Source organism: Polypterus senegalus, chromosome 17 (assembly GCF_016835505.1).
Source record: "Polypterus senegalus isolate Bchr_013 chromosome 17, ASM1683550v1, whole genome shotgun sequence".
Classification (NCBI taxonomy): Eukaryota; Metazoa; Chordata; class Cladistia; order Polypteriformes; family Polypteridae; genus Polypterus; species Polypterus senegalus.
The window spans coordinates 20,778,282-20,805,148 of NC_053170.1; the positions used below are offsets into that span (position 1 = coordinate 20,778,282).

At 38.9% G+C, this 26,867-nt stretch overlaps 1 protein-coding gene across 2 annotated transcripts in view; it reads right to left on the reverse strand.

Moving 5' to 3' along the window:
- The window catches only part of LOC120518102 (CTP synthase 1), a 36,931-nt gene extending 13,655 nt beyond the window's left edge, over positions 1 to 23,276 (reverse strand). The window contains exons 1-11 of one of the 2 annotated variants that reach the window (XM_039740703.1): positions 23,172 to 23,276; positions 14,281 to 14,464; positions 13,886 to 14,056; positions 13,558 to 13,658; positions 12,530 to 12,646; positions 9,113 to 9,196; positions 8,586 to 8,666; positions 6,766 to 6,917; positions 4,938 to 5,070; positions 3,061 to 3,149; positions 2,867 to 2,961 (exon numbers count right to left, since the gene is read on the reverse strand). In XM_039740703.1, coding sequence (XP_039596637.1) covers positions 2,867 to 2,961; positions 3,061 to 3,149; positions 4,938 to 5,070; positions 6,766 to 6,917; positions 8,586 to 8,666; positions 9,113 to 9,196; positions 12,530 to 12,646; positions 13,558 to 13,658; positions 13,886 to 14,056; positions 14,281 to 14,464; positions 23,172 to 23,252 — 1,288 coding nt within the window. In that variant the 5' untranslated portion in view covers positions 23,253 to 23,276. Of the gene's footprint in view, positions 1 to 2,866; positions 2,962 to 3,060; positions 3,150 to 4,937; positions 5,071 to 6,765; positions 6,918 to 8,585; positions 8,667 to 9,112; positions 9,197 to 12,529; positions 12,647 to 13,557; positions 13,659 to 13,885; positions 14,057 to 14,280; positions 14,465 to 22,265; positions 22,463 to 23,171 lie in introns of those variants that run through there. The other variant, XM_039740704.1, reaches the window with a different exon arrangement.
- Between the last annotated feature and the right edge of the window lie 3,591 nt (positions 23,277 to 26,867).

The following is a 26,867-nucleotide window of genomic DNA, read 5'->3' on the forward strand; positions in this document are numbered from 1 at the left end:
AACAGGCTATGTGCTCCCAAACCATTCCAAACTTAAATCCCTGAAAAGCAAAATTTCAACTCCTAATTCTGCTTTGTAATTTTAATAGGAAACCAGAGAAAATTCTGGAGACCACTGCACATCTTGTAAGTTGCCTTGGATAAAGGCATTAGCTAAATATATGATATAAAGTTTAACCTACTGTGTACTAAACTTAGAGGGGGAAAAAAAAGAATAATTTTGGCTGGTAGGTGGAAATTCTATATGTAGCCAGTTTGATTCTGTGAATTGTGAACTTTCAGGTCTTGAGGTAAATATACTTGGGCTATGGATAAAAATGTTGATAACTTAAAGACGTGGAGGATATACTGTAATCTGAGAACATGATGTAGATCAGCATCATGACGTAACAGTACCTTTTGCCACTTGAGCTGTACTGTAGCTGAAAACAGTGTGGAAACAAGCAGTGGGTTCACATAATGTTTGACACCAAGTGCCAAGGCAGTGTCCTTGACCCATCATTTCCTCCAACTAAGCCCATTGCCTTTTTTGTTTTTAACACATCATTGTATTAAACTTGAAGTTTTCCCAGGCTTAAGCATCTTTGATTCCATTTTGAGCAGAGAGTTTGAACTGAGCTCATAGCATATTCATGTCAACTCACAGGAAGCAGATTGATAAAGACTGGCTCACAGACTGCCCTGCATTGCACTGCATTAGTAATTGCGAGAATACTTTTACATAATTTGTTGAAATGAACTCAAAGTACAGCTTTCTTACATTATAGTTGAAGCTTTAATAAAATGGCATAAAGGGCACTAAATATTTTAATGAATCTAAAATGAACATATACTGGAAAAATGTTAAGCCTTGTTAAAAGAAGATTAGGTACAACAACATAATCTCATTTCTTACGTTTCTGCTTTGGCATTGTACAAGTTAGGATAGATTTCAAACTGCTTCTTCAGATATAAGTTTTAGTTTACAGAAAACTAGTGTATACACTGCTAAAAGAAGTTGCAAGCCTTCTTATTTCTTGAGCCCCCAAATTTTCAAATTACCCTCTTGTTAGATCTTTTGAAATGCTTGTTCATGTCTTAACTTTTTTTTGCGTATATCAGTGATTCCAAAAGTAATGACACCAAGAAATACTTTGCTAAAATCAAACAATCCAACATATGATAAAGTCACTTCTTAGCATAAATTGTGCTATCATTATCACATTTATTGTTTTAACACTACAGATTTCAACCAGTAGTCCATAATAAACCCTTGACCTCAGTGATATTGTAATGGTAGGTAGCATGAGAGCACTGCTGCAGAAGAAGGGGTAGTAAAGGTACCAAAAATGTCAGACCATGCATTCCATGATGGTTGATTAAGACCCATTTTGTGTGGCCAAACACCAGGAAAGTTAATTTAACAGTGCAGAGGTCTGACAGTACACGGATTGTTATACAAAATACACACTGCTCAGTAAGTACACTAATATTTTTCAGTAATTTAAACAATATTTTGCTCATTTTATGATTACTCTCAGGTTGTGAACTACTTATGTCAAATTTATGCAGCAGTGGTTTTGATCATAATTCTGGCAAAACACAGTTAATACAAAGTATTTCTCATGGCACATCTGTTACTCTGACAAAGTTGCTTCTTCTGAATTTGAATTGAGGCCAATATAGCTTTTGGCCAATGAACAATTCCAGTAATTTTGTTGATGGTATTCTGGGCCCAGGACATTCCACATTACATAAGGAAGAGCAGGATGACCAACGGACCTAAGTCAGTCAGAATCTTTCACTTTCCTCATCAATTCCAAGTTCCTGAAGATTTACTTTCTTCATATTCTATATGAAACCGAGTTTTATTTCTTTAATTTCCACTGGTATCCAGATTTAGAGGCATTGATCCAAAATAAATAAATCCAGTTTTCTACATTTATTTCTATAGCTGTAGAAATATGTATGTCTGTTGTATGGTGACCTGTACTTTAAAAGTTGTAAAATGTGCAACGCTGCAAGGCTTTTCACCAAGAGAGGCAATATTTAATAAACCAAGATGAATTTACTTGTTAGCTGCTGGTGGTTATCAGACATGAAACAAACACTCAGTTGTGCTAAAACCAATTCTACACTTTCTTTTTCACTACTGACTTATACATGCTCTCTATGCTCTGCAACAAATAATAGTGAAGATTCACTTCTTTGGGAGGGGATAAGCCGATTAAAATTGGGATGGACCACCCAGAAAAAAGGCCACTAGCCATTGTAGAGAAGGCTGAGATTTCTGCCGGGTACTCACAGATGTGAAGAGGCCCCCAGTAACAATATTTCCTTTTATGTTGGATTTCCATTTCGCAGTTCAAGCACATGCATGTTAGGTGGATTGGTGATGCAAAATTGGCCTATGTTTGTGTGAGTGTGTATGTACATCTACTGATGAATTGGTGCCCTGTCCAGGAATTGTTCCTGCATTATCCTTGCTGGGATAAGCTCCAGCTTCCCTATGAAGATGGATGATGTTTAATCAATGAAACTTGCTCATGGTTAAATATGAAAAAAACAACTTTTTTTTACAAAGTTAAAACTCAGATGTCTATCTTATTTGCTTAATTCAGGATAAAATAAAATAGCAGCTGGGTAAACTGAGGTTTGTGGTTGGTTCAAGAACTCCCATGCACTGATAATCCACCATTATCACCAATTATCTGACCCTTGTGACCATTGCTTTTTTCAACTTTTCAGCGTATCAGCAATGACCTCTACTTGTTTCTTAAAAGTGGAAAACAGAAGAGAAACCATAGCTTTGCAATAACAGGAAAAAAACATATACTTTGTCAAATGTATTGATATTTGTTATCAGAGGAATAATGCACAATGTTTACCTAGAAAAGGTTTCTTCTGTTTTCTAGCCCAAGATATAGCCTGGATTTTCCCCTCAGTACCACGGACCCCAAATCCTCCAGGAACCAGAATGCCACTAGAAATTTTTAGATTACATGTTAAGCAAAAGTGAAATTGGAAATTCTAAGCTTTGCATGACACTCTTTAGCATTATTCATCAAAATCTAAAACTTACTTAGCACTGCAAAGCTTCTGCCAGGCCTCATGGTAGCGGACTGGTTCTTCTTGCATAGTGTCTGGCTCAAGGTCAGCTGAGTCAATATACTGTGGGGATGTGAAGTGCAGCACGATTAACAATTGGAAGGGCTCAAGAATAATCAGAATATTATCTTTTCAACTCAGACACAAGGATGGTAAGTAAACAAAACTCCTTCAATGTTTTAACAACATAATCTTAACAGATGCTCTGTATACTCTCTCAAATGAACTGTGAAATCCCATATTCACATCATACACAAAAGTCCAGCTAAATGTTGCTTGAGTTGGTAATCTCTCCTGCATTGCTTCTGTGGAAACACTAATGGTGGTACATAAATAACAACTTTGACACCTTTTCTTCATTTGTTAGAAAAGGCTAAAGTACTGTGTTGAGTACCAGAGATGAATGTTAATTACACGGTACAAAAATAGAAGACAGAAATACAATATTAGAATATAGGAAATAATTATTTCCATATGTCCACCCACATGCTTCATTTACAAGAGGTTCACACATCTGTTTTTGGAAATGCTTTAGTGAACAAGATTATACAGCTTGACCATAAATAGTTTATTTGACAACATTATTATTTGGTTTATAATTATATTGTCTAAACCAGACTCATAATCTAGCTTTTAGTACAGTGGTGTGCCAAAGTATTCAATCCCCTTGAAAGTCACCATAATTTTCTGCATGACAAAAGATTTGTACACATATGTATCCATTCAGTATTTTGAAGGTAAACTCTTAAGCTGTAACAATTTATTTAAGACAAAACAAATCATTTTCTGTAGATATTTAATTGAATACAAAAAAGTAAAAAGTTAGTGTTTGCAAAAGTATTTAAACATCTGTGATTTGAAAGTTCAAGGTTTACACAAATGACAAATTAATCAGAAACAACACAAAGGTTACAGTCGTTTGATCAGAATTAAACATAATTATGTACTACTTCGGAGTCCTTTATACCTCTCTGGATATAAAAAGCACCCTTTGTATGGGCCATTGTCTTTTGTCATGCAGAAAACTATGATGACTTTCAAGGTGACTGAATACTTTGCATGCTACCTTATACAGAGTACATTTTTGTCCAAAATGAATACGACTCTTAGAAAAAAGTAATCCTCTAAAACTGTCTAAGTATAAAGTGCTTTTATTAAATCCAGTTAGCTCAAGCAATACTTGAATCTGTGCCAAGTAGAATATATAAAAGAGTATATGTTAAGAGCGATATACAGTATATATTACTAATACAAAAATACAAAACTTTGTGTGCATATTCATTCATTAGTGAAAACACTTTACTTTGAAGGTACTGCATGTAAATTCTGGCATTTTATTCACCACAGTTTTTATTACGTGAGACTTGTAAGTGCTTATGGAGGAATAAAACCTTAAAAAGTTAGTAAATTAAAAAGTCTGAAAATCAATGAGCCACCTTGTTGGTAGACATTTCTTGATATAAGAATGTGGCTATGAAATCATAAAACTTGGGACGACTATTTAAGGCATTGAGGACTGGTAGATTCATTAAGATCCAGAAAGTCAGCCTGTGGTGGGACTTAAACCTATAGCTTATTAGGCCGAACTCTTTAGTTAACATACCGTACAGTAATTTGATGAAAATGCCATCTGATAAACATTTTTAGATCAACAATTTATAAACCAAAAAAGTGTTTTCAAGTAAAGAAATACAATATTTTCTGCAGTTTGTCTTTACCTGTTAACTCTGCACAAAAGTAGTGCATCCTTCAAAATGAAGAGCTGAAAGTCTTACATCTTTGGAAATGCATTGTGAAGGGCACTGTAGCTGTTGGACACTAAACCTTAGCTGGGGTTTCTGACACTCTTACCTTGATCTGTAGCTTGTGGTTTATGGCAAGCGCTGAATGTTCCAAAGCTTTGATGACAGAAGCGTAGGAGTCTGAAAATTTGGTGTATTTGCCAACTAGAGCTATAGAGCAATTTTCAAGAAGCCTATCTGACCTGTGAACAAAAGGATTTTTGGTAAGTTAGAAGATCATTTAGTTGATTGGTGCACTTTCATTTTACAATGGATATAAAAAGCATTTAAAGAGTATATTTTTTGTGCATCTGTGGAGACAGGATTTTCATAAACTATCTCAAGTTACGCTACTTTAGCTGAATATTTTAAACATTTATTGCTTACTCTGGATGTCACTCTAAAACCTTGGAATATTTGCTGTTCCAATAAATACAATACCCAATTTCTTCCCCTTACTTTAATATCAAAAGAGAGCACGCTGGATTCTTGGACACCCTTAAAATCATAAACAAGATGTGCTTTATTTATTTTTAATCCTTTTTTACACTGAACTATTACAACATACATTCCCCATATGTAGGGATGGGAATTGATAAGATTTTCACGATTCCGATTCCTTTTTCGATTCTGTTTAACAATTCGATTCTTTATCGATTCTCCTATCGATTCTTATTTTTAAAAAAGGAGAACACACAGGTTGATTAGCTTAGAACTTTGTTTTGTATCTTATCTTTGAACAAGATAGAAATTTAGGAGTAGCATGACCTTACAAACCCAACAGTGAGATCTTAAGAGATCCACAGCCTATGGCTCCTTGATGGGGTGCCACGGGGTCCCCAGAAAACAATTTGTAAATGTAAAATAATAATAAAATAAATATTCTTCTGTAGCAATAACAAAGTATAACATAAATTATTCTGTGGCAATTACACAAGAATGTCAAGTAACATTTACACTCTCCTTTTTAAAAGTATATATGAGCTGAGCACTCAAAAATAAAACTACATCAGCCAGCAACAAATACAATCAACTCCAATCAAGTCCAATGGAACTGTGCACTGTGTAATTCTGCAACAATCTACTATGGAGAATTAACAATTCTTTTGCAGAAATATAAGCATACCTGCTTTTTCAGGAAGGATACGTGATCTTTCTGGACTTATGATCTCTCCAGCTGTGGAGAACACCCTCTCAGATGGGGTGGAGGATACCTGCACACACTCTGTGAAAGGAGAAGCTACCGGTAGACTGCAGCGAGAACTGCCAGCATCTGAGCCAGCCAGACTCTGTCCGTCTCTCTCGTCATGGTCATCTAAATGTAATGCACAGTAATAGCAGGTTTTGCAATAAGGCAAATCTCGCTAACATAATATGCAATGTTAGTTGATTAGTTACCTGCCATATTAACGGGAGAGGATGTGGAAACGTTAGCGCTACTGCTGGATTGAGATTCACTAGTCCGGAGTGGATCAAAAACACAACATTCATTTAAGGTTATCGCGTATTTTGTGAGGAAATGCTTTTGCATATTCGTAGTGTTTCCTTCCTTTGACGAAATATCTAGTTTGCAAGTTGCCCTGTTGTCATCCTTTCTTGTAAAGTATAACCAAACTTTTGAGTGTTTGTGCCGCTTAGCCGTCATGTTTCCTGCTGGGTAAATAACGCTACGTAACATGGTGACGTCACCACGTCACTGGAATCGATAGGGGAATCATTTGCAAAAATGGCAATCAATTCCAAGGAATTGAAACAGTGGGAACCGGTTCTCAACATGAACCGGTTTTCGATTCCCATCCCTACTCATATGGTACAACTCAATTTAGGAAGATCATTATATCTAGAGGGCCTCTAAATTTCTTAATTTTGTGTTTCACTATGTCTGTGTTATGGAGTACCTGTCAGACATCTCCTTCCACTTTGCAAGCATCTTTCTAGGCCTTGATTCCATAGGTAGGTCTAGACGGTTGCAGAAATAGGTGACAACTCCCTGCTCCTCTAAGAGCAGGGGAACTCTGTATATTGAAGAGACATCATGTACACAAATCACCTGTAAGAACAAGACAAAAGTGAACATAAACAAATATTAATAAAACACACCTCTTTTGTGTTACATACTGTATAAGTAGAAGTGGGCCCTGTCATGTTTTGCCTAGGTTTTCAATGGCACACCAAACCTTGTCCACTAAAGTAATAGACATGAAATAGACATGTTGAGTTTGCTGTAAAAGAAAGGCACCTGCCCTTTTCTCCACTTTTATTCATCTACATCCAGGCTGAATAAAAACTATAAATTCATCCCTGAGTTCCTAGTCAAGACTAAAGTCTTTCTGCATATATCAGGTGATTTGATAGAGCGCCGAATTTCAAGTGACAGTAACTTATAATAAGGTGAGGGGACACTTAACATTATTTTATCTAGGACAAAGAGACTCCAGCAAAAATAATTGGCTTTAAAAAATTTTTTTTTTGGTTTTGTGTTAAAAGGAGCTAAATCATGGCAAACATCTTTGCAAAAAGCTTAGGTGCTTACTAAGAGCTAAAAGGGCACACTATGACTAAACCTAGGCACTGAATTGTGATTCAAAAAAGAATATCAAAAAGCAGCATGCAACCAAATTAGAGGTATGGGTGTGTGTGTGTGTGTGTACTCCCCTATCTGCCTGCATATTGGTTCTACACTAAGAATATTGATCCAAAGGCATGTGATGTACAGCCTCATTTCATGGAGTGTGTCTTAGTGATAAATCTATGCAATTTGTAGGTCGTATGTATCAAAAATTAATTAGGTACTACTGACTATAGAACAATTCAAGGTTTTTCTATTTGACTATTGGTTACAAGGCACAGATAAAGCAAGCTGATGTTTCAAAACAACTACTGTATGTCAAAGGCACAGCTGTACCCAAAAACAAAGCTCACTTTACCATAACCATTAAAGTTCTTCAGTGGAACCCCACAATAAAGCGCACAGAGTCTGCCCACATAACTAAGATTTTTTGCAGTGAAAGCTGAAGTTTTAACTGTTCAAATGTAACAATACTTTATAACTCCAAGCGGTAACCAAAAAGTCAGCCAAAGTATTGCTGTATATCTTTTTTTTTCTAGCACTTATCGAGGTCTCTGTATGACAGAGGAAAAGAGGAACAAAAACAACAGTACAAGGCTCAAGAAAACAGAAATTGAGGTTACTGATTATACCTAAATTTATTTTGAGGTTGCTATTCTTTACCTAGTGTAAGTGAATATGGTCATGAGAGTGACAGACTGTATAAAGTGTGTTAACCTTTAATTGACAATTTGGTGCTTACTTTCTCATTCTGCATCAAATATCAAAACATTGGTCACTTGCAAAAACAATCAAAAGTAAGCAAATATATAAACACACAACCTGGCCCTGCCATTTTTTAATTGCAAATAGATGTCACTGTGTTATCTGCTTATTATCTTCTCTACTGTATAATGCTCTTTACCAAATGATTGATTACTTTGAAAATCTTTATCCATGTCATTATTTTCTTATCAATTCATGGAGAATCCTGAAATCGTGTTACATGTAGTATGAAAAAGAGAGTCAAAATTATATCCCTCTACAACCTGCAGCATTAAAATAATTTCCACTTTTATATCCTAAATGCTGATAAGTTAAATCTCTCAAGGAAAATGTGAAAGGCTAAATAACTCGGGACTAGGCAGATAAGATGCCATACAGACAAACCTGCTCAGGTTGCACATGGCAGAACATCGAAATCTTTTCTTTGACAGAAGTGTCCAAGGGTGTTGAACATCGACACACCACCTGAAGAGTAAAAAATTTTAGGTCAATAAAGAGCAATCAGTGCTCTTAATTAAAGATGCATTCATAATAGTGAAAGTTAATGGCAGTAAGAAACAAAATGTAATGAATTTCCATTAGGTTATTAAACAAATTTTATGGTAATGTTATTGTCCTATTATTGATATACTCAAGGCTACAAACCCTCTTCTCCTGTGAATTGTGACAAACCAATTTAGCAATTACCACACACTTCTGTCTTAAAAACAAACACTCAAATTGTATTTAGTTCAATGAGTGAATTAAGCATAAAAACATACTTCGCAACAACTTTACTCCAAAAACATTTGAAGCACTAAATATTTAGTCCTAAAAAATTTTAAAGCAAATGTATGCAATTGTGTCAATTACACACTGAGGGCACATGTAAACATTGTCGGAGAACAAATATGTAAATGACAAGGGCTCACCAAGTCTGGAGATAAGCCAAGCCCCCGCAGCTCTCTAACACTGTTCTGAGTTGGTTTTGTCTTCTGCTCTCCTGTTGCACTGGGCTGAAAAAAAGGCATAACATTCATTACATGATGAGAGTTTATTATAACTCTAAAATCAATATTTGATTAAGTAAACAAATGTTTTTGAGTATTCACCTCCACTGATAAAAACTCTATAGTCTTTTACTAACCCTCTACTAAGTTTGCAGATCTAAATACCTCATGACTTCCATATTCTTCTGTGCAAAATAATTAAAAGTGTCCCATTTCATATGGGAGGTGATTGTGAAGAGTAAACTTCACCTCACTGCACATGTTCTTGTTTGAACTGTGCTCTGGGTTTTCATTATTGAGAATTTGTTTCTAAACCAAAAAAATGTAAACGCCGCCTTCTGCTTGAACCATAAATTTTCTCAAAAAATCTACACTTCTTCCATACTGCACTACATGTACATTTTCTTCAGGATGCCAGTATACAGAAATAAAAAAAAGACACGTATAACCTACAGATAAAAGATGAGACACAGCAGTTTGCAGCATTAGTCTCTATGAAGATTATCAAAAAATAACACCTGATGTTTATAAACTTTAAACTTAAAATGGATATAGAAAGTATGTAACACCACTGCCAAAATCACTTTTTGTAATAAAAGAATAGAACCAAGATAAACCCTGTCAGAATTTATTCCGACTTTAAAAAAATGAAAAACATTTTGCAAATGAAAAACCTGGTTGCATTAGTGTACACACCCTTTAATAATCAAGGACGTGGCTGTGCTCAGAATCAACCAATCATCCAATTCAAGTGGCTCTGATTGACTCAGATAAGCTCAGTTAAAGTTTGGCTGTTCCTGTAGGATTATTCTGAAACCATCTTGGTTGCAAAATAATCCAAAAGCCATGGTCCAAAAAGCGTGAATGGGGTGTCAGCATTGAAAGGTTTCAGTCAGAACAGGGGTACAAAAAAGCATCCAAAGCATTAAACATCCCATGGAGCACAGTTAGGACAGTGATCAGCAAGTGGAGAAACTATGGCTCAACAGTGGCTGTACTGGACCTCCCTCCAAGACTGACGAGAAGACAAGGAGAAAAGTGGACAGGGGGGCCACCAAGAGGCCTACAGAAATATTAAAAAGAGCTACAGGATTTCCGGGCAAGTATTGGTTGTTCCCTATATTTGACAACAATCAGTTGCATTCTTCAAATCTCTGGGTTGTGGGGTTGGGCAGCAAGACGAAAGCATGTTCTCACAATGAAAAACATCCAAGCCCGGCTAAACTTTGCAAAAAAGGAACACCCAGTCTTCCACAGCCACAGGGAAAAATAAAATATAGTCTGACAAAGTGAACTATATGGCCATAAATCCAAAAGGTATGTTTGGCTCAAAAACAACGCAGCAGCACATCATCAAAAGAACACCATAGGCACAGTGAAGCATGATGGAGGCAGCGTCATGCTTCAGGGCTGCATTTCTTCACCTGGAACTGGAACTTTAGTCATAGTGGATAGAATCATGAAGAGCTCCAAGCATCAGTCTATTTTGGCACAAAACCTTCAAACATCTGCTAGGAAGCAGAAGATGAAGAGGAATTTCCCTTTTCTGCATGACAATGATCCAAAGCATACATCAAAATCAACAAAGCAATGACTTCAAAGGACAATCAAAGTTCTGGAATGACCCAGCCAGAGCCCAGACCTCAATCCAATTGAAAATCTGTGGGCTGACCTAATGAGAGCCATGCAGAGGAGATGCCCACTTATTTTGACAGATATGGAAATGTTTTGCAAGGAGGAGTGGGCAAAAATCACCAAGTCCCGATGTGCCAAACTGACAGACTCCTACCCAAAAAGACTGAAGGCTGTAATAAAATCAAAAGGCGATTCAACTAAGTATTAGTTTAGAGGGTGTCAAACTAATGCAATCAGGTTTTTGTATGATTTTTCTTTTTTTTTTTCATTAAACACTCTCTGATTTGTTCTCACCTTTTTAGTACAGATTATAATTTTGCAATAAAGGTGGAAGAAGTTCTGACAGGATTTATTTTGGTTTAATTTTTTTATTACAGAAAATTTGCGATTTTGGCAGGGAGGTGTAGACTTTTTACATCCACTGTATTTTGTAATCATTATACTGTCCGTAACCTACCCTTCTGTATCGAGTGCTAATGCCAAGCTACTGTACTGTACTTCTGGAGCTGCCCCATGATACAAATTTAACATGCACAGTGTACACACACTTTAAATGTACTGGACTGGCTAACTATCACAAAGTGCAATTTAAAAAGATCATAAATACGGTGCTGTACTGACTCTGCGTTAAAAACTTTTGCTCTGGATGATTTTAACAATAAACTCTTTACAAAATTAAGTGTCTCTGTGTGTATAACATAATAAAAACCATCAAACTGCTCATTAGGATAAGTAACCAAAACACCCTTAAATATTTGGTCTGGCTATGTTGCCTGTGACACAGTGTAGACGCTCTTGGCATGTACAGTTTGTGTTTTATTATCACATGTTTACACAATATTTTACTTTAATATTTTGGATCACTAATGTTGTAAAAGAAGAACTGGAAGGAGAATGCAAACAAGACACACTTGCAATACACATAAATGTCTTGCATGACTTTTACTGCCTGATCGCCCAAAAAACATTGTAGTAAGAAGGTTAATTCTAATAATGAGGCATAAAGGGCAAATAATGCACTCTGAAGAATTATGAATGTTGCAGAAATCGGCTGGCTTTTTAAATTCAACTCCTTGCCCTATAATCTATTCGGATGGGTCATGAAAGGATATACGTATGACCTCTTAAGGAATCAATTTATTGGGAAACTGTATGTAGAATTTTAACTATGAACATCTATTGCTTTAATTAATGATAGTTCTCCTATTAATGTACTAATATCCCAGCACTAATATTTTCATCATGCCTACTTCAAACCACATTAAAAAAAGGACTGCAAATCAATGAAACATAGCCAGAGGCCAATTGGTTCTATTACTATTGTTTTCAGACACCTGAAAGTACTTACACACTCCAGATATTGTGTAATTTGATTTACTAGCAGAAATGGCGACCTAGGAGTGCAGAATGCATGCATGTCTCATACAAATTATAAAACTAGGTAGCGACTGGCAAGTTAAATATTTTGCGCAAAAACTGGCCAGTTCTGATGTGTTGCTGGTAAATTGATGCATCACTATTCTTTTCACAATGTGGCCAAAATGTCATTTGCTAAAGTAAGCTGTTGAAGCCAACATCTCAAAAATCTCTCCACAAGAGGACTGGTAGCGCAATCTCTGCAGTGTACATCTAACATCTATTTAAGTAAGGCGTTGTTATAATAGCTCTTACATTAATACAGTATACAAGAAATAATTACCTTACCTGTGGTACAAGGCTGACGTGGATATTGCAAAAATTCTCTTTGCGGACTTTGAACTGAAACTGGCGGAAAGCTTCAATGAACGGCATACTTTCAATGTCTCCGACAGTGCCTCCTAACTGAAAATACAAAAGACTGTCATGAAGGAGAAGTCAATGCAAAAGAGAGAAAATAATTCACCATTTAAATCTTTTTTTTTAAATCACATTCTTAATCTGAGTGTGTTAAGAAAGTTTTACATGCAGCCTGTTCATAAAGTGGTACTTGCTTGCTAAAAACTGGTGAAGTATAAAACGGAATTCAACTTAAACACATGCAATAGGATACAATTAGTTAGCTGTAAAAAGAGGCAAGGAGAAAATTTTCACACTTCACTCACTCCAGAAACTCAGTCTTTCAGTTTCCTAATGAATTCTTTTTGAAAATTCTACTAAATTAAGTGCAATGTTAAAAAAAATGGACTTACATTAATTATTATTTTACATTGTAAAACAGATATTAATGTACAGATGTTTAGTTTCATCACAAAAATGACCCAGCATAGGGTGAGTGAATTTTAAAAACTGGTGTTCAATAACGTAAAGAGATCTTAATTGTATAAGTACATACAACTTTGTTCAATAAGACAGAATTGGACTGACTGTTTTTGGTTATCACAAGTCACTTTTAAACAACAGTGCTCAATGTGAATTATGAATTCAGCCAGGTGACAAAGCTACCTGGAACTTTCAAAGATAGCAGTTTAGATTGGACTGCCTACTTACAATGTGATAAAAAAAGAAAATATTTTCATTGAAGACTGGGGTATTTTAATCCCAAATAGACACACATATTATCATTTAAATCAATTCTCTTGTTAACTCATTGCAAACCAGAAATCTCCATCTATATACTCCATGCCTAAATTAAAACATGCTGGCACCTACATATTAATCAGTTAAAGCTTTTGGTATACAGCATCTTTATGTAGTGTACTGCAGTTGTTCAAACAATTTCCATAATTTTGCCATAGTATAAAAAGGATGAATACCTCAATAACACAGACTTGAGGCTCCAACTCGTCGTCATCCACTGGGATCTTGGCTTGACGCATCACCCATTCCTGGATGGCATCAGTAATATGAGGCACAACTGCAAAAACAGGTAAGAAAACTGGATTTAAAAAAAACAACCCTTTACCACACTGGTTAAAGTATGCAACGAAGCAGGCACATTTATAACACGTGAAACACAAAGATAGACAGTGCAGTCTTGTTATATCAAGGTCCCACTCTTCAGTAGGAAACAGTAATGAATAAACTGTTTTCAACATTTAGAGACCTTGTGCCTTTTGTTGATCTTTATTCTCCAAGTCTTACCTTGAACGGTTTTACCCAGGTAATCTCCTTTGCGTTCCTTATTGATGACATACTGGTAAATTTTGCCAGTTGTCAAGTTGTTGTCTTTGGTGAGCCGGATGTCCAGAAATCGTTCATAGTTTCCTAAATCAAGATCCACTTCTCCTCCATCATCAAGCACAAACACTTCACCTGAGATTAGGGCAGAGTTTAGTCAGAACAAAACAAACCCATACGAGTCAAATTAACTCCACAAAGTTAATTCTTAGCTTAGTCGAGAATTATATATATATATATAGGCAAATAGCCCAAGAATTCAATTGAAAAACACTCAAATACATTTGGAAAAACATATAATGAATGCAGAATTTGAAACTGAAGAAGCTGCCATTTTCATTTATTATGTTAGCACATACCATGCTCATATGGGGAGAAGGTGCCTGCATCAATGTTAATATATGGGTCGATTTTGATAGAAGTGACATGGAGACCGCAAGATTTTAAAATTGTGCCCACGCTGCTGGCAATGATGCCTTTGCCAATTCCAGAGATGACTCCACCGGTTACCAAAATGTACTTCATTGTGTGTTTATATGAAACCTGTGAGGAAAGAAAAAAAAAAAACAAATAAATTATAGCAAGCAAGCGTCTTTAACAGCGGCCATACAATTTCATTAAAACTAAAATTAATCATTTTGATAAAAATCACAAAGCTACAGTTTTGCTACTTTGTAAAAGTGCCTTCATATGTATACATAAGTTTCAATAACTTCTAACCTCATACATAGTCATTACAAATTGCTTCATGAACAAATCACACAAAAGGGAAATGAATACATAACTCATGGAAATATAAACTTTCAAAGAACAGATAACAAAGAAGATATTATTGCTTGGTTTGTGAATTCAGTAATGCTTTCATATCACCAAAGAAACACCAATTTACATGTTCCAAGCATTTCATTTATACCCAAATAGCAACAAAATGCACAACAGAAAAGTCCAGAAATCCTGTAGCAAATAGCATAGTAAAAATGCAGGCAACCTTTCCTTATACCAACAGCAATATGCCTGCATAGTTCCTCACTGGGACTATAACCACAGTCAGAGGTTTTCCTGTCTTTTTAATTTTCTTCCATTTTTGTCTTTCTGGTGTGTGTGAATATCTATTTATTTATTAAGCTTCTGTATAAATCCAAAATTTCCCCTGTGGACAAATAAAGTTTAATTTATCTATTGAACATTATAGGATTCTCCTTGCAGAATGCAGCCTAATAGTTCCTTTGAAATTAATAATATAATGTGTTATTAGGTCAAATGCAGAGATAAGCTTTAAATTCATACTCAAGAATCAATCTGCTGTGAACTGAGCTACTTTATTTTCAAACATAAATTCTAAATAAACTAAATATTGGCACAGCAGCTGTAAGGTAAGTATTTTACATCAAATTTCCCATGACTGGTGTTACCTTGAAAGCATTTTATACAAAAAAATGTCTAGGAGATGATCATATTCCACTATTTCTAAAAGATAACAGCTTCAGCATGACACCACCAGGTATGCCTAAATGGGAGGAAGACTTCATGTGTGCTCACCTTGACATTTAATACTACACCTTAAAAACTAATCAGTCAAAAATGACTGCTTTGTGAAGTAGCCAATCTTAAAAGCACATTTCATGACATTTTTTGCATCACTGTTCTAGACATGTGGTCTTGTCTTTAATATGTCCACTCTCTCTCAGAAACCTGAGCCTGTTTTCTTCTGACTTCCTTAGATTAACAGGCTGAAAACAGAGTGTTAGGTAGAATGTGAAAGCAGACACCATGTCCCACTCACCAGTTCCATTTCTGCAGCACATTTTTTTTTCATGATTCTGTTAAGGTGGGAATTGCCAGACACCCCATTATATGATCCTTTGTGGATATTTGTGTTTTAATGTGATTATATTACAACTTTATTATGTTTCACAAAATTAAGAAATGTTCAATTCTCCAGCATACTGTAGAATTATCCAACTACACTGACCCTACTTAATATATCTGTGTAAAATGAAACCTAGACTGGACATAAGTGCATCACAGAGTACATTCATATTATTCAGAAAAAAAATTAATTGTTATAAGGTTAGGTGATGTGTGCAGAATAAGAGTGTCATTCATTCAGTGACTGAACTGATTACCTCACTCTACAGTGCACCTCCTTACAACTGGGTGATACTGATACACATTTAGCAAACACACTAATGCAATGAATAACCAAACTGATGGTCAAAAAAGCAAACAACAAGTGCATGTCAATAGCTGTTGGCAACTAGGTCAGACGTTCACTTAGATCACACATAAATATGGCACCCTGAAAGTCTGGGTCACTTGAGAATTTTCAAGAAACCAGCATAAAGTCTTCTTCATCATGGTGTAACGGCCGACCCCTTATTCCCAGCCGGCAGCTACACCTCCAAGACCTGTGGCCTGGATAATTGACTGAGAAACCTTTTCCCTGACAAGCCGTACTCTACACAGATTAACTTTCCCCACAATCGACGGTTTGAAAAGCAAAGACAATAAGCAGAATGTAAAAGGAAACAAGAATAAATGTATTAAATGGGACAAGACACGCCACAAGACAAATGTACACTCAAATATTCCTCCACCCCAACAATCCCACAGCAAACCCGACAATATATATATATATAAATCCCCTCCCTTGTCCACGTTACATATGACACATACCACACAAACGACAAATGGCTGGCAAACGGAATGATCATGAACTTGAGTCCGGTACGTGAAATAAATGTCCTGAATACGGGTACTGATTAATGACGATAGTAATGTTCGTATTTCCCGGCGTTTGGAATAACCTCACCGTGATTCCTCGGCGTGCGGCGAATGATGATTCGACCCGGGTCTTCAGCGGTAAGCAGGTTGAAAGGCAGTCCGGATGAATGAAATACAAACTGGATGATAGCGCAATGGAATGAAACGGCAGGCAGGTTGTAATCGTGAATGCGTTATTGGTTGTTCTCCTTCTCTCTCCTCGTGCTGGTCTCCCCTTTCGTCTCCTCCTCTTCTCCTTAAATAATCCGTGACGGCAGTAATTGATTAATTGACATACAGGTGTTTTCCAGGTAAGTGATTGTGAACTCCTCCCATCATCCGTCCTCCTTTACGGGACAACATTAACTGATACACACAACGCAGTCAATGGGACAATGAAAACGAGACACACACAGCACTGACATTTAAACACTATGTGGCACCGCTACATTCACCCCCAACCTTGGACAAGGGAGGGCCGCACGGCTTGAGGTTGGCCACATGGATGGTGTCTAACTTGGAGGCAGCGCCGATTACCCTTTGGATCTGGGAAATTGACTGGACCTGTTTGTTGAATGATTTTAGCTGGACCTAACCATTTAGGCGCTAGCTTGGCGGAGAATTTTCCGCTGGCATCTGAGAGATGGTGAGCTCTAATCCAGACCAAATCACCCGGCTGGAAGTGCGCTTCCCTCCGCCGGGCATTATACAGTTTGGCGTGTCTGGATGTCGAACTCACCAACCTCCCTTGGATTCTCCGCCGTAAACCCTCTACCTTAACCAAATTATTGTAACTGGTGGATTCTGGACTAGGGGTGCTGAGAAGGAGTCGGTCGAGTGGGCCCTTAAGCTGTCTGCCCAGCGCAACCAAAGCAGGCGTCTCACCTGTGGCTTCATGCACCGCGGTGTTCAGGGCAAACCGGAGCTCGGGGAGCCATTTATCCCAGTCCTGATGGCGTTCACCCACATAGGAGGCGATCATGTTCTTCAGGGTCCGTTCACTCGCTCCGTCATGTTGGCCTGGGGATGGTAAGCGGTGGTGAGGTTTTTCTTCACTCCCCAGGCTGCATAAAGTTCATCCAATATGGAGCTTGTGAACTGCGGACCCCGATCCGAGATGATGTTTCTTGGCACCCCAGCGGGTGAAGATTTCATTCTTCAGGATGGACATAATTTTGTTAGCCCTGGCAACGACTAACGCAAACAGCTCCACCCACTTCGAAAAATAGTCTACTACTACCATCAGGACGGTCTTCCTCGAGCTGGTGATAGGAAATGGCCCCATTAGGTCGACTCCCAAAGTCTCTCCTGGTCCATCTGCGATCGTCGATTGAAGTAATCCCGCCGGTTTACCAGGTGGGTTTTTTAGTTGTTGGCAGGTGGCACACGTCTTCACGTGGTGGCACACGTCTTTCCGGACAGACGGCCACCACGCAACCCCAGAATCTTTAATAAAGTTTTGTCCTTCCAAGGTGACCACCTAAAGGACTGTCATGGTAGTGCTTCAGAAAGTCGGGACGAGCTCTTCCGGGACCACCAGTTGATGTTGCAGACCCCAAGGGTGGATGGAATAGTCCTGTACAAGACCCCTTGGAGGTCCACAAAGTGTACCCGGTCAGTTCGCTGTTGCTCCAGCCCTTCCCTGATGTTCTGGCAGAATGGACTGGTAGCTTGTGCTTGGGCTAGGTCTTCATGGCTCCTTGGCAGAGGGAGGATCATCTTTTTCGCCTCTGCCAAACACACCATCCCCGACGGCTCCGATACCCAGATAGTGCATCCGCACGATGTTACCACAGCCCTTCCGGTAAGTCACCCTGAACGTAAAATTCTGGAGGCGGAGGACCCACCTGGTCAGACGGGAGGAGGTCTTGGTGATTGAACACCCAGGTCAGAGCGTGATGGTCGGTGTACACTTCAATTCAACCCTCCAAATAATGTCTCCATTTCTCCACAGCCCACACGACAGCCAAACACTCCTTCTCAGCTGTCGAGTAGTTCAGCTCAGCGCCCGCGCAAAACTCGTGAGGCGTACGCGATGACATGTTCAGCCTGGTTAATTCTTTTGAGTGAGCACGGCGCCGAGCCCCAGGTTGCTGGCATCTGTCTGTACCTGGAAGGTGAGCTGTGGATCCGTTGGGCCAGAACGGGTGGCTCTTGTAGGTGGCTCTTTAGTCGCCGACGCGTCCTGGCATTCTGTCGTCCACTCCCACGGGACATCATTTTTCCTAAGCTGGTTCAAGGGAGCCGCTATATCTGCCATCCGGGAATAAACTTATGGTACCACCCCACTAACCCAAGAAAACGTTGCAACGACTTCAAATCTGTGGGCGTGGGGTACTCCCGGATGGCCAAGGTCTTTTCGGGGTCTACAGCGACCCCCTCCGATGAAAGAATGTGCCCGAGGAAGCGTATGTGGGTTGAATGAAGGTACACTTCTTCGTGTTCAGCGTAAGGTGCGCTTGATGAAATCGCTGGAAAATGGTGTCTAAATCCCGGAGATGTTGATTTATAGAAGGGGAGTAAACAATGACGTCATCGATGTACACGAAGCAGATCTTGCCTATCAACCCCCTCAGAACCTGCTCCATGAGCCGCTGGAAAGTGGCCCCAGCATTTTTAAGCCCAAAAGGCATGACATTGAACTGGAACAGGCCTTCAGGGGTGATGACTGCCGTCTTCTTTTTACTCCCCTCGTCCATCGGCACCTGCCAATAGCCACTGCGGAGATCTAAGGTGCTAAATACTGCAGCTCCATGCAGTGACTCCAGGATTTCATGAACCAGGGGCATGGGATATGCGTTCAGGCTCGTCTTCTCGTTAAACCCCCTGTAGTCCACACAGAAACGATAGGAATTATCCGACTTCTTCACGAGGACCACAGGGGACGCCCAGGAGGAGGAAGATGGTTCTATTATTCCCTCGGCGAGCATCCGATCGAGGTGTTCTTTAATGAATATTCTCAAATTACTCTGAAACAAAGGGCAACAGGGGTGCATGTACAAGAGAATTGCCAAGACCAGTATTAAAAGATATAAAATTGAAATGACAGGCTTGTATCACTTTAAAAATGCTGAAATGTTCCTGCCTTTGGGATGGAGCTGTGGTGTGACATCAAAGACTGACCTAATGCTGGATTTTTTTTTGTGAAGGGAAGTCTGTCCATTAACAAACTGACAGATCAATTTGGATTCTGCAATTTTGGAATTTTATTTTTAATTTTATGAAAGAGGGGTGGTCTTAGCCTAGCAAACTCATAGTTTGATTTAATGATTTATACCTACCAATGTTAAAACTATAATATAAAATAGAAAGATACAATTATGAGTATTTCTATTCACACAGATAGATAGATATGAAAGGCATAGATAGATAGATAGATAGATAGATAGATAGATAGATAGATAGATAGATAGATAGATAGATAGATAAATAACTTAGTTCCAGTCAGAAACATCAAGGCCAGAGCCTTCCAAGTCAGAATCAACTGCAAAGGACGAACTAGGTCTAAGTGGGGTGCCCGTCCATCACAGGGTGCACTCAAACACATTCCCAACTCAGTGGTGTGAGAAAATTGCATGTTAATGAATAAGCCGTTATATAAGCCACTGTTTTTGCATGGAGAGAAGGTAAGCAAGCAGAAAGAATGAATTATACCACTCTCAGACACTAAGCAACTTATTATCTGCAGTTCCTTTATTCCACAAGTCTCAAAGAGTCACTGAGGTTAATAGGTAACCTTTTCTGGTCCCTCACTTATCTTAAAACAAAGTATTTACTTAATTTGCTAGAGGTGAATGGGACAAAGTATATTTCTACACTGGACCAGGCCTATATTTCTTTGCACTTTGGGTATTATCGATAAAAAAAATGAGTAAATAATAAATAAGTGGAAATCGGGTGCCTATATTGTTGGTGAAAAGAGTTCTTTAAATGTGTGGCACATCTGCATTTATCAAGACTATATGATCAACAATGTATATTTTATTTGTAAAAATGCACTGTGCAGTGATCTGGGATAGATGGATGGATAGATAGATAGATACTTTATTAATCCCAAGGGGAAATTCACATAATCCAGCAGCAGTATACTGATACAAAGAAACAATATTAAATTAAATAGTAATAAAAATGAAAATAAAATTAATGTTAGGATGATAGTGTAGTGGTGAGCACTGCTGCCTCATCGATGCAGTGTCCCAGGTTCAAATACCATGCCTAATCACTGCCTGTGTGGAGTTTATGTATTATCCCAGTGTAGGTTTTTTCTCCAGTTACTCCAGTTTTCCTCCAACATCTACAAAGGTGTGCACATTAGGGTAATTGGTGTTTCTAAATTGGTTGTTGAGTGGACTCTGTAGAAAACTGCCTGACCTCCCACCACCAAATTCTATGTTTAAAGCAAAAACAGTTGTTTTATTTGATAAGGTCATACGGTTTGCATGTGGGGAACTTAAAATTCTGTGCATCTTACTGATGCAAAATTTGATGGTGAGATGAATGAGAGGCTTGGATATTATTCAAAGTTATATTTAAAAATAAATATCCAAATTTTAAATAGTTAAATTTAAGGAATTAGGTTGCAAAATGTGTCTCAAAGTTCACTTTTTGGATAACCATTTGGAATTTTTTCCTAAAAATCTTGGGAGTGGTAAGTGAAGAGCAAGGTAAAAGATTCTATCAGGACATTGAAAGAAGGGAGCAGGGATGTTGGGATATCAGTATGATGGCAGACTACTGCTGGATGACTGATTCATAGGGATGTACCAGGAAAAGTGCACAGACAACGGCCACCAAACAAGCTTTGGATCAAAAATATTAGGAAGCGACAAAAACTTGAGACATTATGTGTAAGTCAATGAATATGTATTGTGGTCATCTTTACATGTTTAAATATATAAGATCAACTAAATATATTTATGTTAAATTGATATAAGACAATACTGTATACATGAATGAACTGTGTAATCTGTGAAATTGAATTTACTTTTCAATTTTTAACTTAAATGTGACGTGATGTAAACATTCTACTTGTAATATGTTCATAAATGCAAATAAATATAACTTCACAAAGAGCAATTTTTATGATTTTAAATTTTGCAGACCTGTTAAATCAAACGGAATACACATCATTTGAAACAATTCGAAGACTTGAGTCACTGAGTTAATGTCATTGAACGATTGATTGTAATACTACAGAAAACGGAAAATGTGCTTAATGACCAGAAAAGGACACCACTTTTGTAAATAAAGCGCATAGAACGAACCACAGTGACAGGAAATACATTTATGTATTCATGCGACAATAACGATATAATCTAATCAAATTACAGTCGACAATGCGAGGAATTGCACGGAGAATCCTAATAAATCCCCAAATTCAGCTTCGTCATTTGCCAAGCATTTACTTAAAAATTATTTAAAAACAAGGGCATTATTCACTTTCCAAATGATGGACAAGAGAGCTCTTTGTATGGATTTCATGTTTTTACAGTCATAAATAATGAACACAGAAAAACTGGTCCAAAAATCACAAACCGTAACACTTAAGTAAACTACGCCGTTAACAAAATAAGTACTGTACTTTGAAAGCCTTGAGACGGTCTTTTTGTGTAATAAAAGCCGCTAGACGAGTGTCACTTTCTGCACCACCTGCATTAAGAGCTCATTTCACCGTCAATTCCATCTGTCCGCCTGGCCCCGTCTTTCTTGGTCTGTGAAGAAACATCTTAACACGTCTTTCCGGACAGCTAGAATTACACACCATAGCTGTTTGCGGCAAAATAAAACAAGTGACTGGCAAAATGAGCCAGTGACGCTAAGTCCCTCCCGCATTCTTCAATTGGCTGTTTGCTGAAAGACATCGTGAGCGATTGCCTTTGGCATTTGCAATTGGTCAAGGCCCAACACGTGGTGTCTGTTGCTCACCAACCCTACGGTTGCGCGCTGTAGCTGATGAGCTCTCAGCAAAATGCACGCACGGCTACTGAAAAAGTATAAGGAGGTTAAAAGGTCCAGCTCCTTATAATAACACGCAAAAAACAGATGAAGATGTCACACCGTCCGTCATCTCTCAAAAGGTTGCGTTTGTGCCACGACCCCCAGTTATTTCTGGACCCTAACAAGCTTTGCCGCAAACAGAGGCGCCAACATGCCAGCTGCGTTCTATGGGTCAAGGCTGGAAGAACGCATGAAGCCTCACCTCGCCACTTAAAATCACTCGTTTCGTCCAACACATCGATCCGCCACTTATTTCGCACAGAAAACTGCCCGTGAAAACCTATCCTATTGTCGGGAACACCATGGGCCCTACAGGCTCCCGCGCAAAACGTCTCCTCGGCTCCCAGCTCAAGGTATATCCTAACACGAGCTCCGTTGTGTCGCATTAAACCACCATCGTTTCTGGTACGATTTACTAATCTGCTCAGCCGGATCATGGTGAGCTTGTAGTCGTGCTAGTAAGCCTGATTAAATCTAAGGAGACACTTACCTTACTGGGGTGCTGCAGCTCCCTTTCACCCTGTTCCTCTATCGACCCTGGCCGGCACAGCGCTTCACACGTGGAGTGCATTGTCCCACAATGCCCCCTTCAGGCTCCAACATGTCTTGAAAATGCACACGCAATTCCAGAGTCCGGCAGAGGGGGAGCATTTCCTCAAAGTTTGGGAGCGCAAGTTTCTGTCCATGGCAATTTTAGGGGGAGTCATACAATAGTTAGGTTAAAAACAAGGTTTGCAGGTCCCAATTGACACTCAACACATGCCTCGAAAGTAATGAATCTATAATACATGTTCTTATTAAAATATCCCATTTAAGCTTGTCACTTTTTAGAAAGCTTTAAAAAAATCACACTATATATCCCTGTTTTAACGTGTTTTACTTCATTTCAACATGAGAAATGTCTTTACAAAAATAGTGTAGTTAAGTGCATTATACCCCAGGAGAAGGCCCCTATTGGTTAAAAAAATGACCAGCTTTAATAAAATATTTTGAAACATAATACATGTACATTGCTTTTCTTAGCAGACCCTTTTATCAAAAGTGACTTACAAAAGAGTAAATCAGTCTGTGGTACAAGTGTTAGGGAAGCAGGTTACAAAATTGACCATCAGAAGTGAAGAGCTCAAAACAAAGAACAACCTGGCTATGAAAACCTAATAGCTAGCTAGACAGCAATTCACCAAACAAGATTGTCTTCAAATGCTTCTTAAACACATTGAGAGAATCAGAAGTAGGAACAGAGGTGGGCAGCTCATTCCACCGGCTAGGAGACACACAGGAAAAGAGTCTGGGATTGCGATTTGTTGGCACACAGAGGTGGTATTACCAGACATTATTCATCAGCACACAGTGTTTAAGAAGGAGCCGAGGACCTCACAAAACTGTCTCCACATAAACCACCAGTCAAAAGTTTGTACATGCCCAGAAATGTTCATGTTTTTGGTAGAAATGAATGTCTCCTTTATCAAAAACCATTGAAATGATTTAAAAATATAGCCAAGACATTAAACACAAATAAGAATTTTGAAAAACAAAAGGAGACCATTCAGTCCATTAAACCTGTTTGTTTAGCTAATGGTTAAGGTATCCCAATTTATCATTCGTATATGACTGGAGGGTGGTAGCACAGTGGTAGCATTCCGGGTCCTCCCTGTGTGGAGTTTGCATGTTCTCCCCTTGTCTGCGTGGGCTTCCTCTCATTGTTCAAAGACATACAGGTTAAGTGAATTAGTGGCAAAAATTGGCCCTAGAGTGTGTTTTAGTATGCGTGTTTGTGCTTGCTCAGTGATGGACTGGCACTCGATCCAAGGTTTGTTCCTGCCTTGCGCCCTATGTTAGCTGTGATAGGCTCCAGCACCCCCCACCCATGATCCAGATTAAGTGGGCTAGAATATGGCATATGACTACAAAACCTTATTTTCTGTAGCCATTCTTTCAGTGTCCTAATGCTCAACACCTTAAGCTTACCCTTAATTTGCCTTTTTAAATGCTAATTGGTTATTAGAGAAACCTTTGTAATTGCATTAGCTCCGCTGAAACCTGTTATTCTGTTCACTTGGGGTGCAAGGCACTGATATTCCTAAAGTTCACTTCTAGGTTTGCATGATGCTGACCATTATACACTTTCCAACCATCTTCCATCCAAAGTTGGTGTTCTTTTGCCCATTTTAATCTTTTTATTTGCAAGTTTCAGATATGGCTTTTTCTTTGAATCGCCGCCTCTTATGACAGCATTCCAGAGTCATGTTTTCACTATTGCGGATGACATTGGGCAGAAGCCAAATGAGGACCTGTAAGGCGTTTGTTTCCCAAACTACACACTCTGATGTCTTTACCTTCTTATGGGCCTTCCCTTTCACTTTCTTTCCTGCTTAGATCCAGTGTGTCATGTTCTCTCAAGACAATAAAAGGCACCCTGTTTCCTCCCACAGTCCAAAGACATGCAGGTTAGGTGCGTTGGCGATTCTAAATTGTCCCTAGTGTGTACTTGGTGTGTGTGTGTGTGCACGCGCCCTGCCCAGGGTTTGTTTCTTGCCTTGCGCCCTGTGTTGGCTGGGATTGGCTCCAGCAGACCCCCGTGACCCTGCAGTTAGGATACAGCGGACTGGATAATGGATGGATGGATCTTCAGTCTCTCTGCAGTCTGTCACATGGATTAACCTTCATTCTGCAAAAAACAATAGACTGACATGTTCCTTGAGAAAGCTGTTTCATTCTGGCCATTTCTTAACCCAGAACTGATTAGCAATGCCAGCATCCTATAACCCAAGTGAACAGAATGACAGATTTCAGTGATGCTAATGCAATTACAAAGGTTTCCGTATTAAGCAATTAGTATTTAAACAAGAATAATTAAGAGTAAGCTAAGGGAGTTGAAAGAAATCAATGCAGTCATATGTGAAGAATAAATGAAAAATCAGTCATTTCAAGCAGCCATTAGAAACACTAGTAATATCATGGCTGTATTGTTAAATCAATTTAATGGTATTTTAATCAAAAAAGGTATCGATTTCTGTAATATTTCTGGGTGTGTCCAAACGTAAGACTGGTAGCGTCAAAAGGTGCAGATCCATTGATTGCTATGTAGGTACGCATCAAGGATTTGAACTGAATACTTGCTGCTACAGGGAGCCCATGTTATCTGAAGACATGTGCCTGCCTTGGCTGCTCGAACATCATCTGCAGCAGCTTGATGACACAACAGTACTCCTGTCAAGAGAAAGTTGCAGTAATCTAGACATGATATGACCAAAGCCTGGACCAGGAGCTGAGCTGTATATCTGTCAGTCATAATTTGGTCTTGCGAATGTTGAATAGTGTGAATCTGCCAGACCAAAAGACAGTGGCACATGCAACCAGTAGTGGCTGTAAAATGCCACCTTTACACACAGACATACAAACATGCACTTGGCTTTTTTCTCTCCCTTATCAGCAGTTTCATGCTTTGAACTTTTACATTGCTGGCACCTTTCTTTGCTGCTGACACCTGTATGCCACACTCTACAAAATCTAACAGATTTCCACTTGTTACGACCATGTTGAAAATACAGTGTAATAAGTGGAGACCAGAGACGTGGAAAGGTTTGGGGCAGCCACCCGTTTATTACGGTTTCCCGGCTGCAAAAGTCTTTGAGGCATTGTAACAGTTGTTTACACAACAGAGTCCAAAACAGAACTGCCTGCCTAAGCAAAGGCAGTGAGCTTTATAGCACAGAGGGCGGAAATGATGTCGCCCTCTGGGCGGAACTGGAAGTGACATCATCCTTGGGGCCGGAACCGAAGTGACCTCATTCTTGGGGCCGGAACCGAAGTGATGTGTCCTTCCTGGAAATGGCGGCTCCTGGTGGGATTTCCCGGGTAAGACCTGCAGAGAACTCAGAAAGAGCGTCAGTGCACCCGCCCCTGGGCAGATGTATAAACAGTATTTCCTAAGCCCTTCAGCTGCTTCCCATGCACACGTGTGTGACAAGACTCCCCCCTCAGCCCAGACCCGTCGGGTCGGGCGACCTGCACCGAGGTCGTGGGCCGGGAGAGGGCATCGGCGTTGGCATGAAGAGACCCCTGTCGATGAACGAGCGTATACTTGTACTGCTGCAGGTCAAGAAACCACCTCGTGACCCGTGGATTCGACTCCCTGTGAAGGGCCATCCACTTCAGAGGTGCATGATCCGTCACCAGAGTGAAC